Raw genomic sequence first — 14201 nt, 5'->3', positions numbered from 1 at the left:
ACATCCGCTGCACTGCAATTTAGAAACGTAAAATAAAGTCTTTTGAAAAAGCAAATGGTACGAAGCAAAGGGCAGGTGTGACGAGCATGGCTTACCCGCGATCCGGAAAAGCCCATGATTCCTTCTTCTCCCTTCAAGGAAATGCCCTAGGAGAGAAAGGGAATGTGGGCGCCCTCCCCACCTGCCCCCCCCAGGGCTCCATGTCTCAGCAACCCCCGCCCCCCGACAGCCTGTCTCTTCCAGCTCCCAAAAGGCCGATTCCTAGGAGGTCTGCCGGCGGCCCGCAGGATCTTGAACCAAGGGTAGCACCTGTCATCGTCCCCCCGGGAGTGACGAGCGGGAGATCGGGGAACACGGGGCGGGCGTGGCCCAACCAACCGAGACCGCAGAGCGTTCACGCGGCTGGAGCCCAGCACGGCCGCCTCAACCCCACCCGGCCCCAGCTGCACATCTGCTCCCTTGAAGGGTCTCTTTAGGGTCATTTACGAGCTGCAGCAGATGTTGGCCGTGCTCTGAAAAGCAGCGTAACAAGAGGAAACGTCCTTGCTGTGGACCAGGGGCGGCGGCTCCGGGCCGTCTCGCCGCGGGCGGTCTCCGCACTGCGATGGGAGCCCCAAGCCCGGGCGGGAGCCAGAGGATGCGGCTTCGTCCCTTGACCTACCTTTCTTCCGGGTTCCCCCTCGCTTCCTTTTTCGCCCTGCAAAGAAGGCAAACAGTGAGCAAGGCTCGTTCATTCAAGAAGAGGAACGGGTAAAATCCACCCGGCTTTATGGGAGGAGGCCAAACGTATTTCATAAAACTCTAAACAATGATTACAGACGAGTCGAAGGAAATGACTCCTAAATTTTGCAGCTTCAAAATTCAAGGGGAAACGTGCTATTTCGCCCCAATTTTCCACACAGGAACCAAACTGCCTGGTATTTCGATGTGACTGCAAGGCTGTCTCTCCCCCTGTGCAGTTTCCTTTGGCCCCGCAGCGGCGGGGAGCGCCTGCCCAGGCGGGGGCCTGAGGAGATACCTGTCCGAGGGACAGATTTTTAGGGGCGTCCTCCGAGGAACAGGCCCATTGGGAACATACGAAAAAACCCTTAGCAAGCGTGGCTTTGGGAAGCAGTGTTAACGTTATGTGATGGAGCTTTCCCACTTCTCTTGGTCTAAGATGGGGAAAGGAATGTGGTGACCAGCTGGTCCACGCCCATCACCCCTGGGCCAGCTCCCGGGGCCCCTGCAGCCCAAGACTGCCCCCTGCAGGCCGGCCGGCCCCATCCCCTCTTGGCTGCAGAAGATTAAGGACGTGGGACTCACGTGCTTGAGTGCTCCCACCGGGGGCCGACCTGCTCTGGCCTCACTCCACCCTGGGTTCCTGCCCTGAAGCTGGACAGAGGCCCTGCCTGGCTGATGGTCAGGTCACCCCCAGGGGCCAGAGTCCCTCCTGGACCCACGCTGATGGCTGTGGAGACAGGCCCTCCTGCCTGGCTGACCAGGGATGTGCTGCTCGAGACGCAGCTGGCATGTAACTGCCTCTTCCCCATGGAGCCACCTCATCTAGCCTCGCGCCAGCCACCTCCCAGACCACTTTTGTCAGTGGTCAGGTGGCTCCTAACAGCCACAGCTGCCCGGACTGGTTTCCCCCGTGGCTATGGCCCAGCCTCCCCTCTCCCACCCACGACCCGGCACCTGCATCCCATCAGATACTTGAGAGACAGGGATCTCGTGCTACGTTTGGGGCTTTTACTTTTGTTTCCATGACCTCATGTGGCGTGTTTCACGCTGGTCCCCACTCTGCAGCTCCACGAGGGCAGTATTGCATGAGGTCAACCGAAGATAGGAAGGGTGAGAGGGGTCTGTCCGAGACCGTGCGTGGCAGAGCAGGGGGGTAATTTTTGTTAATTCTGAGAGTCAATTTTTACTCACACAGAATATCAACAGAAATGATGAGTCAGAAAACTGACTTTAATCCAAAAGATCCCCCAGTGGTGCTCCATGCTGGCAAAGAGTAAAAGTCCGTTGTATTTTGCCAAATACAACCCTTTGTTCAGATGGTCCTATCTTGGCGTTGAGCGGTGCTCCGACCACTAACCAATGTCCTTACTAGAGACAGACCTGAGATTTTTTTGAAAATAGTCTCACGTTGTTTCAAATTCATCGTGGTTGTTCACAAGGATGGCCTGTGAACACCTGTGTGACCGTGAATAATGCCCTTCCGGTGTAACAGGGCAGTTTGGCCGTGAGGGCTTTTCCATCTGAACGTGACTGTGTGAATAAGCCAAAAGGACGTTGTCTTTCTCCGTCTCCTTGTTCTAAGTCCAACGCATCCGTTGTGCTGACCCTGCTTTACCTTATACTGATCCAGGTAGATGGTTTCCCTGGTGGGTCCTATGATGGGGTGATGGTTGTCTGATGGGATCCCATTGGGTCCTGGCTGTCCCACGTCACCCTGCGGATGGGGAGCAAAGCAGCCTCGTCTTCAAAGTGAAAAGCCACGGGCAAGGGTGAACACAGGCACAATCCCCCCGCAAACTGCTCTTTTTTTTTTTTTTGTCTTTTCTGGGGCCGCTCCTGCGGCATATGGAGGTTCCCAGGCTAGGGGTCTAATTGGAGCTGTAGCCACCTGCCTACACCACAGCCACAGCAATGCTGGATCCGAGCCGTGTCTTCGACCTACACCACAGCTCACGGCAACGCCGGATCGTTAACCCACTGAGCAAGGGCAGGGACCGAACCCGCAACCTCATGGTTCCTAGTAGGATTCGTTAACCACTGCGCCACGACAGGAACTCCCGCAAACTGCTCTTTTATCTTTGCTATTACTTGTTACACGTACACCAGTTCTTCAGCGTTATAATCACAACATGAGAGAAAAATCCCGTGTAAAATAAAATGACTGTAATGTAAAGTGGCTTGCTTCCTGTTGCATGAACACTCGCCTGGAATTTATGCGGGCAGGTGGCTTAGGCGGTTCCCAGTTTAGGGCTGCACTTGCTTCTGTGGACTCTCTCTTTACAGTGAGTTTCCACACAAGGACCTTACTGGGTCTGGAGGCAAAAGGTCTTGTTGGTTTTTGCTATGTGTTCCTCTACTGCTCTCTTCTTTTTGTTTGTTTATTTTCCTGTCTTTTCTAGGGCCGCACCTGAGGCATGTGGAGGTTCCCAGGCTAGGGGTCGAATTGGAGCTGTAGCTTCCAGTCTACACCACAGCCACAGCAACGTGGGATCAGAAGCCACATTTGCCACTTACACCACAGCTCACGGCAAGACCAGATCCTTAACCTACTGAGCAAGACCAGGGATCGAACCTGTGTCCTCATGGATGCTAGTCAGATTCGTTTCCACTGAGCCACGATGGGAACTCCCTCTACTGTTTTCTAAGACTGGTACTAAGATGTAAGAAATGAAAGACCACTCCAATTTCACCACAACTACACCAGATAAAGCTTTAAAAATATACACATAATAAAGAGCAGCATCTTCAATAAATATAGGATCTCAGGCTTGCTTGGATTTGCATTTTTATCGAAAACGGAGAAAGACGTTTCTACGTGATACACAGGTGGTGACACCTTCGATCTGCAACGTGATCGGACAGCTCTCCCTGCACAATACGCCGATTGTGCCGTCGAGAACTAACTGACACAAAACGGAAGTTAGTGCCTTTCTCTTGCTGTTTTCACACATAAACTCTATAATGCAAATCTGAGCCTGGGTGTCACCTAATCTGAGCAGGAGCACATCGAGATCATGTGTCCGCTGGAGAGGGGCACTCGTCACAGTCCGTCCTGAGGGTCTGCTGACACTGCACCCCAAAGACCTGAAACTGCTCACCTGCCCTTTACCTGCTGGGTCCCTGATAGTTTTCTTGGATGCTTGTAGCTTATAGGCATTAACTTCATTCTCCTTCTATCTAATGGGACTAGTCTCCCTTCTGCCCAATGATTTCTTTGCGAATTTTTCTTTTTTCTTCATTATCTCTACTATTTTGTTATATTCCACTGTACAAGAGTTTCAGTTTTTATGTATTTGGATGTTTCCGTGTTTTCCTTTTGTGATTTTTTTCCTATGGAACTAATGCAAAGAAAAAAAATCCTTTTTTTTTTTTTTTCTTATTAGGGTCACACCTATGGCATATGGAAATTCCCAGGCTAGTTGCTGAATGGGAGCTATAGCCGCTGGCCTACACCACAGCCACAGCAATGGCAGATCTGAGCCGAGTTTGCGACCTACACCACAGCTCACAGCAACGCCGGATCCCTGAGCCACTGAGCAAGGCCAGGGAGCGAACCTGCATCTTCATGGATGCTAGTCGGGTCCGTTACCACTGAGCCACGACAGGAACTCCCAAGAAAATAGTAATTTGAAAAGACATGTGCACTCCAACGATCTGTTTACAATAGCCAAAGACATAGAAGCAGCCTAAATGTCCATCCACAGAGGAGTGGATAAAGGAGATGTGGTACATGTATACAATGGAATATTACTCAGCCATGAAAAAGAATGAAAGAATGCCATTTGCAGCACCATGGATGGACCTAGAGATTATCATACTAAGTGCAGTAAGCCAGACAAAGATAAATATCATGTGATAGCACTTATATGTGGAATCTAAAAAAGTGATGTGAAGGGGAAAGGTGAGGGAGGGAGGGACTGGGGGCTTGGGATGGCACGATGGTACATGGAATGGGTGGTTACTGAGGACTTGCTGTGTAGCACAGGGAAATTCACTCACTCTTCTGTGTAATTTATATGGGAATGGATAGATGCATACGTATAACTGATTCACTTTGCTGTACAGAGGAAAAACGATAACTTTATAAACCAACTATACTGCAATAAAATTAAGAAGAAATAATAGCACAAAACATAAAGCGATCTATTTCCTAATCCAATCTATTACATTTCCTTTACCTTTTCACCTTTTTCTCCGTAAAAACCAAGTCCTCTGTTGCCCTGAAAGAGAAATAGCTTTTGTAAGTTTTAAAAAGTCAATAGTCACTATGAAATACTTTTTTTTTCTTTTTAAGAAAAAGAAACCTAAGACCTATCCACGTGCAACATTACTAGACAACTATCTTTGATGATATTCTGGCTTCAGCTTCTAGGAACTAATTGACATTAAAAGAAAATTAATGTCTTTTTTTTTTTTTTGCTATTTCCATATATAAACTGTGTACTAAAAGTTTGAGCCCAGATATCACATGATAGGAAGAAGAGAAAATAAAGAAGCTGTGTCACTTGCAGGAAGTGGCACCTTACAGTGTGTTCTGAGCATTCACTGACATTCAACCTTAATGATGAAAATGCTGGGGTTCAAAAATGATATACTAGTCTTTTAATACAGATGTGCTTTTAAGAAAAGCGTATTCTATACTTTAAGCAAAACCTCAAGAACAGTGGACTAAGTTCCCCTGTCACCCTAGGGAACACTTTGCTAGCTTTTTTTTTTTTTTTTTTTTTTTAGGGCCACAACCTCAGCATTCAACGCCAGGCCTGCGCCAGAGCCACAGCAACGCAGGATCCCAGCCGGGTCTGCAACCTACACCACAGCTCACGGCAACGCCGGATCCTTAACGCACTGAGCAAGGCCAGGGAGCGGACCCGAGTCCTCATGGACACTAGTTGGGTCATTACCACTGAGCCACGATGGGAAGAACTCTGCTGTTTGCTTTGGAATATATTTTATTCTTCAAAAATCCCGATGGCCAGAAAGTTGACTGTAAATGACTCCATACTTTCCTTGGCCTCAGACTTTCTCATTTTGGTAGAATAATCCTAATTTCGAATAAAGATTTCCTACTCTTTTAATGATTTTAGGGATGGTGTTTGATGGTGTAGCCATTTTTTTTTAATGGCTGCACCCACAGTGTATGGAAGTTCCTGGGCCAGGGATCAAATCTGAGCGGCAGCTGTGGCAGCGCTGCGCTGGGCTGGGGATGGAACCCCTGCTTCTCAGCGACCCGACCACTGCAGTCGCAGTCTTTACTGCTGCGCCACGGTGGAAACTCCTAGCCAAACTTTTAATCTTCCTTTTTGCTTAAGAAAGAAAGCGTGGCTGGCAACCTGACGAGTATCGAATAGTTTCACAAGTGGAGCAGCCACGTGTGGCCTGAAGTGAGCCATGTGAGCAGCTCTATGACATGTCCCCTGTGTTGCTAAAGTCCCCTATTTTCTGATTTTCCAGCAACTTTGCCTGGTCCCCAGGGCCTCTACATTTCCACCCAGACACAGGACCCGTGGGGCCCTGTCTGATCTCTCCACCACGCCCCTCCAACACCCAGAGAGTTTCTGCAAATAACAACGAGGTTTTGATGAATTGTTCTCTGCCGCTCCTCCACCTGGCTGGGAGCTGAAATCAAAGCCCAGACACGCAGCCAGGCTCCATGAGGACGTGACCCGCTTGGGCCCCGAGGACCCCCTGACTCCTGAGCCGGTGACCATGTCACCAGGAAGTGACCTGACGGAGGGTGAGGGTTCTCTGTGCTGCAGCCAAGTGGGGATCTGAGGTGACCTTGGGCTCGGCCGCCCAGTCCTACATCCGCTCCCCGTGGCTCCGGGCGGTTCCCAGCCTGCTGGGGCTGCCAGACAGTGGGGAGCCTGGCCGAGGGGCGGGGGCAGCAGCCTTAACGAGCTCCAGCCGCAGCCGGAAGCCGGGTCAGAGGTGATGGGAGCTGGGCCGGGGTGCTGACAGCCAGGGCCCCCAGGCGGTCACAGAGGTGGGGTTTCCGCGGGCGGGCATGGGAATGGGCCCTGGGCAGGCCACAGAATGGGTGTCAAATGCTTGTAATGGTAGCCCAGCATTTCTGACTCATGCTGCGTTTGGACTCAAATACGTCCCTCACCCACCTCCCGCTGTATGTCCTGGACACTTATCCAACTTTCCCAGGTCACATGAAACCCCACTTCTGCCTCCAAGTTCCCAACGAGCCACCTCCTTTGCGGTGCTCCAGCCAACTGAGTTCCCTTTCTCCGATGAACACAGAAGAGCTTTGGGCCCGAGCCTGGCTTGAAAGTCCCTGCACACCCACGTCTCCCGTGGCTGACCTCACACTCTGGGACAACCTGCCCACATCCGGGACAGAGGACGCCCGCAGCGCCCTGACATAGCCAGCTCCATCCTGTCCCTGCCTGTCAGCGGACACGTGTGGGTCTGAACGGGCTGTCCCCAGTTTGTTTGGTCTACGCTTCTAGTCACACACGCACCAGCTGGGTTTTCCGGGGACCACAGGAATGCTACGGGGTTTGCAAACAACGAGCCGTTGAGCGCGTCCACGCGCTTGGGCAGCGGTGTCCAGCTGCACCGCCGGGTTGATCCCTGGAGTTTATAACATGAAGTCTAAACCCCCACAAAACGGCCCTCACAGGAGATACACATAGTGCTGCTGCCGTCAGGGAGGATGTGGGCAAACCCGGACCCCCTCCCCCCACGCCCCACTCACCGGCTGGCCTTTTGGTCCAGGGGGTCCCGGAGGTCCCTGCACAAAAACAAAGAAATCTGTAACCTGTTTTCTTTACCCCAGGCCCCAGATACCATCTGCTAGAAAGCGCTGGGAAAGCCTCTCTGTGTATTTAGCATGTGGAGAGGCTTCTAGCGGGTCTGTGTCGGCAGGGAGGGCGGGCTGGCGGGGAGAGGGCAGGGGTCAGGCCCGGTTCTCAGGACCTGCCAGCGGTCCACGCACAGCTGTTTCTGCTTTGCTTTTCTGGGTTCAGGCTTTTGACGTGACCCGTGTCCTTCTCTGATCACTCTGTGGGGTCCCAGGCCCGCTCACTGCAGAGACCGCTTTTCCCTGCGCCTCTGCGGCTCCCCGCCAGACACCAGCTAGTACGGTTTGCTGGTGGCTCGGCAAGTGTTCACGGACACTTTTAAGTCCACCTGCCAGGATCACTTTTAAGTCCACCTGTCTTCATGCAAAGCTTTCAGTGTCAATGCCACACTTGGGACAAAAGTTTTAAAAATGCTTTAGGAGTTCCCCTCGTGGCGCAGTGGTTAACGAATCCGACTAGGAACCATGAGGTTGCGGGTTCGGTCCCTGCCCTTGCTCAGTGGGTTAACGATCCGGCGTTGCTGTGAGCTCTGGTGTAGGTTGCAGACGCAGCTCGGATCCCGCGTTGCTGTGGCTCTGGCGTAGGCTGGTGGCTACAGCTCCGATTCGACCCCTAGCCTGGGAACCTCCATATGCCGCGGAAGCGGCCCAAGAAATGCCAAAAAGACCAAAAAAAAAAAAAAAAAATGCTTTAGAGGAGCCATTTGTGCTGAATACAAGTAAGTGGACAGGACGGGGGGATGTGTGTGTTGGCGGGGGGCAGCTTTTACAGGTTGATACGAAGCCCTTGAAGCTGTGACCTTGGCTATGGACCCAGCAGGTACCACCTGGCGTCTCCTATCTCCCTGACTGGTGCTTAAAGCCTGAGCCCCAGACCCCGCGGGACGCACGCCGCGAGGAGCTGACAGCTGTGCGGGAAAATGAGCGGAGCAGCGTGTCTCCTAAGCCTCATCCTACTCCGTGCCCCCGGATCTCTCAGCCGGAGAGATGCACCTGCTCTAAGGGCCTCGCCAGGTGTGCTGCCTGGAAAATGACTTCCACGGCCCCTGGGGAACTGATTTGTAGAAACATGATCAGTGATGACTCATATTATTATCGACAGGCTGAAGGAAACGCACGAGGTTCCCACCCCCAACTGCAGGTGCGGCCGAAGCGCTCAGACACACGAGTGTCTGCTGTGTCTCACAGTCTGTCGAGCAACTGGGGCCACAGCCTCCCCGACAGCTGCCCCAGTCTTGAGCAATGGTTTGCTCTGAGAATGGCTCTCTCTCCTATAGCCAAGCGCTGTCCTGGAGTAATGCGAGGCCTGCTTGTCTTAGTAATGGGAAAAGTGGGGAAGGAGGGAGTCGGACACTCTGCAGTGGTCAGAGCACCTTGCGGCCCTGAGGCTGTGGGAGCCTGAGCTGCCAGGCCCCAGCCACGCTCCTCCCCACCCCCCACTTGAAACAGGCCCTCCTTCATCCAAGGATTTGTCCTGTCACAGCTCACTCTATTTTTTTTTTCTTCTCTTTTTTTTTAGGGCCGCACCCACAGCATATGGAAGTTCCCAGGCTAGGGTTGAATCGGAGATGCAGGTGCTGGCCTCCACCACAGTCATAGTAACAAGGGATCCGAGCCTCATCTGCAACCTCTACCACAGCTCATGGCAACGCTGGATCCCTGACCCACTGAGCGAGGCCAGGGATTGAACCCGTACCCCAGATGCCAGTCGGATTCGTTTCCACTGCGCCACAGTGGACACTCCCGCTCACTCTGTTACTGGATCTGCAGGAGGAGGGACACCTGCTGCGTGCCACCCAGGTGGGCACTCAGCCACTTTGCCAACTGATGTCCAACAGCTCACCTGTTATGACGGCCGCGCCCGGGGTGGCACGCCTGCCCTATGGCGTATGTCCAGCCGAGTCCGTTTCTTCCTCACTGACCTGCTGGACTCTGGTGCGCTTTTCCAGCAATAACACCCCTTGTCAGCGGGTCAGGGTGGGGTCGGGAGAGCTCGTGCAGGAGTGGAAGGGCAGCTGGCCGGCACCAAGCCAACACCTGAGCTGGTTGGCAGTGGTCTGGGACCACAGCTTTTGAGGCCTCAGCCTCAGCCTTGATGGCAACACCGTGTACAGGGGCAACCTCTCTGGTCCTGGTGACCCCAAGCCTCGGGCTGTACTGGGAGGCTCCCAGCAGCGCCTGCAGGGGAGGGAGCTGCATCTTTAGCGAGCCCTTGACAATGTCTAGGGGGAGCACGTGAACTTGGTACTCACCGGTCTTCCTGGAGCTCCAACCGGACCCATCTGCCCCACAGGCCCAGGGCGGCCAGGAGGCCCCTACGGACAGGTGAGCAGAGCGGGCTGTTAGTGTGGGCAGACCGGTGTGGGGTCCCGAGGTCTTTCAGTTTTGCTCGGACTGTCCTCTAAGAAAGAGGACGCTTACCTGGAAACCGACCAGTCCGGGCTCGCCAGGTTCCCCCTGTTGGGAAGAAATAATTTTAAGAGTTCTAGCTTTGCCACCTGTAGATTTCGTTACATTTTACTGCAATAAACAGGATATAAGAAACAAGCGTGTGAAGCCTATCTGCTGTCTCGGGACTCGGCGATGTTAGTTACCAGCCATCTGGAGTGCTGCGGACATGGGGAGGGCCCCCCAGTTAGTGTCGGACTGGAAACAGCCTGAGGGCAATAAGATGATTTCTTAAAAGATGCTTCTTCCAGTTTCACTGAGGTGTGGTACCCAGCGCTTCATGAGCTCCAGGTGCAGCATCACGATTTGATGCAGACACATCATGAAACAGTCACCACGATAAATTAGTGAACATCCGTCATCTTAGACAGAACATTAAAGGACTAGAGGAATTTCTTCTCCTTGTGATGAAGACTTAGGACTCCCTGTCTTTCGGACTCTGGTAAATGCCAGACAGCAGCATTAATTATGTGTGTCATGTTGTGATTCCACCCCAGTCACGACTGGAATGAAGGCGGTTTGTAAGTCAGCAGGGATTCCGGGTTATTCCATCACTCTCTGCACTCAGGGTTCACCCTGCGGAGCTGGGTCATGCCCCACCTCTGCCCACTCACCCTGTACTTGTCGCGGTCCTCGCGAGACAGAGCGTAGGGCTCGCCTTTCTGCCCTTTGGGTCCTTGGGGTCCCTGCACGAGCACATACACCACGGAAGGAAGAAGAAGGAAACCGTCCGTCAGCGCTCAGCGCAGTGCCTATCCTTTGGATGATGACACGTCACCCTCACAGGCAGTGGCCGGCGGCACACACAAGTTCCCAGGCCAAGGACTGAACCCGTGCTGCATCCGCGACCGGAGCCACTGCAGTGACGATGCCGGCTCCTTAAGCCGCTGCGCCGCAAGGGAACCCAGCGTCCAGCTGTTCTAACACCAGCCCGGCCCCACCGTGAGGTGAGAGTTTTACTTCCATGTCTGCCCAAGAGCACCTTCCTTAAAGTTCCGGAGGAGATACTCCACAGGGTTTAAACCGGCTCCAAACCCACGTGAACGTTCAGAAAACACACCCTCTCCTCCACCGACCTGCTCCTTTTCTTTGCAGTGACACTAGTCTGTTCTCTTTGGTGAGTGTGCCTGAAAAGAGCCACACATACATCTGAAGTACCGTTTGTGGGCGAGATACTGGGTCACCCTTTAAAAATGGAATTGTGTCTTGTACACACAATGCGCACATACACACAGGTGTACACGTACACGTGGTTTTCAATACCTGCCTATAAAAGCAAAGTTTAAAAAAATTTTATTTTTGCTTTTTAGGGCTGCACCCACGGCATATGGAGGTTCCCAGGCTCGGGGTCGAATCAGAGCTGCAGCCACTGCCTTATGCCACAGCCACAGGGCGCCAGATCTGAACTGTGTCTGCGACCTACACCACAGCTCACGGCAACACCGGATCCTTAAGCCACCGATCGAGGCCAGGGATCAAACCTGCGTCCTCATGGGTGCTTGTGAGATTCATTTCCTCTGAGCCACGACGGGGATGCCAAAACCAGCGCTTTAAAGGGATGGCTGTATGTCTGGATAACCAACAGGGCGCTATTAGAATAGAACACAGTGCAGCCCTACTGAAAACTCGGGTCACGTGAAAAAGCAGCCAGTGAAGGGGGCTGCGAGTGTGACCAGAAGCTGATCTGCTTCGTGGAAACGCAGTGAAGGATGTTACGACTGCCCTCCGAGAAGGTTTTTCTGAATAAAAAGTCTGGCCTCCAAAATGTTAATTTGACCCTGAATTTGCAACATATTGGTGGGAAGAGGGTCGCTATACAGAACCGAGAACTATTCCGAGGCTCCTTGGAAAGACCCTGAAAACTACATGAGGCCACAAAGTGGATCTTCACCTGAATGTTCTCCCACCAGGGAAAGCAAAGCCCACCTTGCAGGTCCTTAGGTCACGAAGGGCCGCAGCGGCCACGAGGGATCATGACCAAAAGCAAACTGGGTCCAGGTTTAGGCTTTTTAAGATCCTGGTTCACTTCTCACTTCTGTGCCCTGCTATCCGAGGCGGAGCACTGGGAGAAAGGGAACCACAGGAGGGAAGCGTGCCAACCGAACTCAGGGCTTTCCCACCTGACGTGGGAACGATGACGGGAAGGCAGTTGTCTGGCTCCGGAACAGCCGGCTCCGGCCCGCAAGGCAATCTCGGTGGGAGGTGGGCTGCATCCCCACCCTGACCGGGGATGGGGGCTGCCACTTCCCACGTGCCCGCCCCGCCTGCCCCCCGGCTGCTGTCAACAGCCCCCACCCCCGAGTTTCCTGCAGACACTTTCCCTAAAAAGCCGTCTGCAGGGCCTTCCATCTCCCACTTCTGCCACCCAGACTCTGGGGCCGCAGCCGTGCGCATACTCACGGGAGGCCCGAGGAAGCCGTCAGGGCCGACAGGTCCCGCGTAGCCCGTGTCGCCCACAGTCCCATTGCAGCCGTCACTGCCAGGCCGTCCTCTGGGCCCGCCTTGCCCAGGATGTCCCTGGAAATAGACAGAGTGGGTCAGTTTCCAGCCCACGGGCGCTCAGTCGCCTGTAACTGTGATGAAACGGCTTCGAATCTTCTCACAAGAAACGTCTTTGGCCAAGGCCAGGGCAACGCAAAACAAGCCAGAGAGTGAGTGAGGAACTATGGGCCCGAAGGCAGTCAGGTGTCGTTTGAAGCAGGAGAGGGGCCTTCGAGACAGAGTTCTCTTGGCACGAGGCCACCCGTCCTGGGAACGGTTCCTCCGGCCCTGCGTCACTGGGCCACAGCGAGGCTGTTTTAGCAGGGACAGGAGAGGGTGGGTATAAAAATTCTAGAGAACATTCTAGAAGCAGCTGCTGCTTGGGGATAACAAGGGTCAGATGTGCCCGACCACATTCCGGATGGAGGTGGACAGACCCACAGCCTGGACGGGAGAGCCTCACGCCTGCAGCGAGAGTTCATCGGTGGCTTTGCTGCAGGCAGAAGAATGATCTCCCCATTCCATTTCTCCGGGGACGCGACTGTTTCGATTTTAACATGAATAGGAAGCGAGTCCGGTGTGCTGAGATGTCAGGTGGCGGCGTGAGGGCAGGCAGCGTGACCACGTGTCTGTCTTTCTTCCTTTTTTGCTTTTTAGGGCCGCACGTGCGGCATGTGGAAGTTTCCAGGCCAGGCCAGGGATGGTACCTGCCTCTTCAAGGACACTAGTCGGGTTTGTTTCCCTGTGTCTTTCGAATAACGAGGGGTCAGGCTGGGTCTGTGGGCATCTCGGCTGCATTAACCCGGTTCTGGAGACATCGAGGGGTGGGGTTCACAACCTAGGACCTAACGGACGAGACCACGGCCTGTTTTGCGGTTTCTTTACCCAGCAGACCTTAGGATGTGTGCTTTCTCATCGGGTAAGTTGCTTAACATTTTGGATTTCTTGATAACAGACCAAATACATATTCCAGAGTGCGCTTTGAGGTTGGTCAGCTGCCTTCTAGATTTACTAGGAGACCTCTGGGAAGTTTTAGGGGCATAACAAGCCCTGCATGGAGTGCTGTGCCCTGAGTGGTGGTAAGAAATACATCCGGAAAAGGAGAAGTTTCCTTTTGCTGGCACATCTCTTTGCCTCCGCGGTTCAGGGCCATTGTTTACCTGTTGCCCTCGGGGAAGAGAGATCTGTTAGGGTTTTCAGTCTAAGCTCTGGGGGATGAGAGAAATCCCGACTGGCTCTGTGCATCACCGACTCAGTCACCCTGGCTCTGGGAGGGCCAGCTGTTTTTTGGTCTTGGAAGTAAAGCCTTCTTTTTTAGGGGCCTCTAAAGCTGACTGTTGAACTCAGCCAAAGAAACCCGGCCCAGGCTCTGTGGGTGTTCTCCCTGAGATCACAAGGGCTCCGAGATGCGCTCCTTACAGTGTGCCGCTGAGCCCTTCTCCTTCCGAGTTCTCTCTCTGCGGCTGGTCTTTCTGACCCCCTTGGCCTCGATCTAAGTCCTCTGAAATCGTGTGCAACAGGCTCTTCGTTCGAAATTGTTCTCTGGAGTTCCCGTCGTGGCTCAGTGGTTAACGAATCCGGCTAGGAACCATGAGGTTGCGGGTTCGATCCTTGGCCTCACTCAGTGGGTTAAGGATCCGGCGTTGCCGTGAGCTCTGGTGTAGGTTGCAGACGCGGCTTGGATTCTGTGTTGCTGTGGCTGTGGTGTAGGCGGGTGGCTACAGCTCCAATTAGACCC

At 53.5% G+C, this 14201-nt stretch overlaps 1 protein-coding gene across 2 annotated transcripts in view; it reads right to left on the bottom strand.

The window, feature by feature from the left end:
• The window catches only part of COL4A2 (collagen type IV alpha 2 chain), a 164733-nt gene that overhangs the window by 45355 nt on the left and 105177 nt on the right, over positions 1-14201 (bottom strand). For both annotated transcript variants that reach the window (XM_021065909.1, XM_021065908.1), the window contains exons 7-15: positions 12383-12499; positions 10597-10668; positions 9956-9991; positions 9787-9849; positions 7430-7465; positions 4902-4943; positions 2339-2437; positions 662-697; positions 96-146 (exon numbers count right to left, since the gene is read on the bottom strand). In XM_021065909.1, the coding sequence (XP_020921568.1) occupies positions 96-146; positions 662-697; positions 2339-2437; positions 4902-4943; positions 7430-7465; positions 9787-9849; positions 9956-9991; positions 10597-10668; positions 12383-12499 (552 nt within the window). The remainder of the gene's footprint in view (positions 1-95; positions 147-661; positions 698-2338; positions 2438-4901; positions 4944-7429; positions 7466-9786; positions 9850-9955; positions 9992-10596; positions 10669-12382; positions 12500-14201) is intronic.

The sequence above is a fragment of the Sus scrofa genome, chromosome 11 (assembly GCF_000003025.6).
Source record: "Sus scrofa isolate TJ Tabasco breed Duroc chromosome 11, Sscrofa11.1, whole genome shotgun sequence".
In the NCBI taxonomy this organism is placed as follows: Eukaryota; Metazoa; Chordata; class Mammalia; order Artiodactyla; family Suidae; genus Sus; species Sus scrofa.
This window is presented reverse-complemented; position numbering and strand designations above follow the sequence as displayed.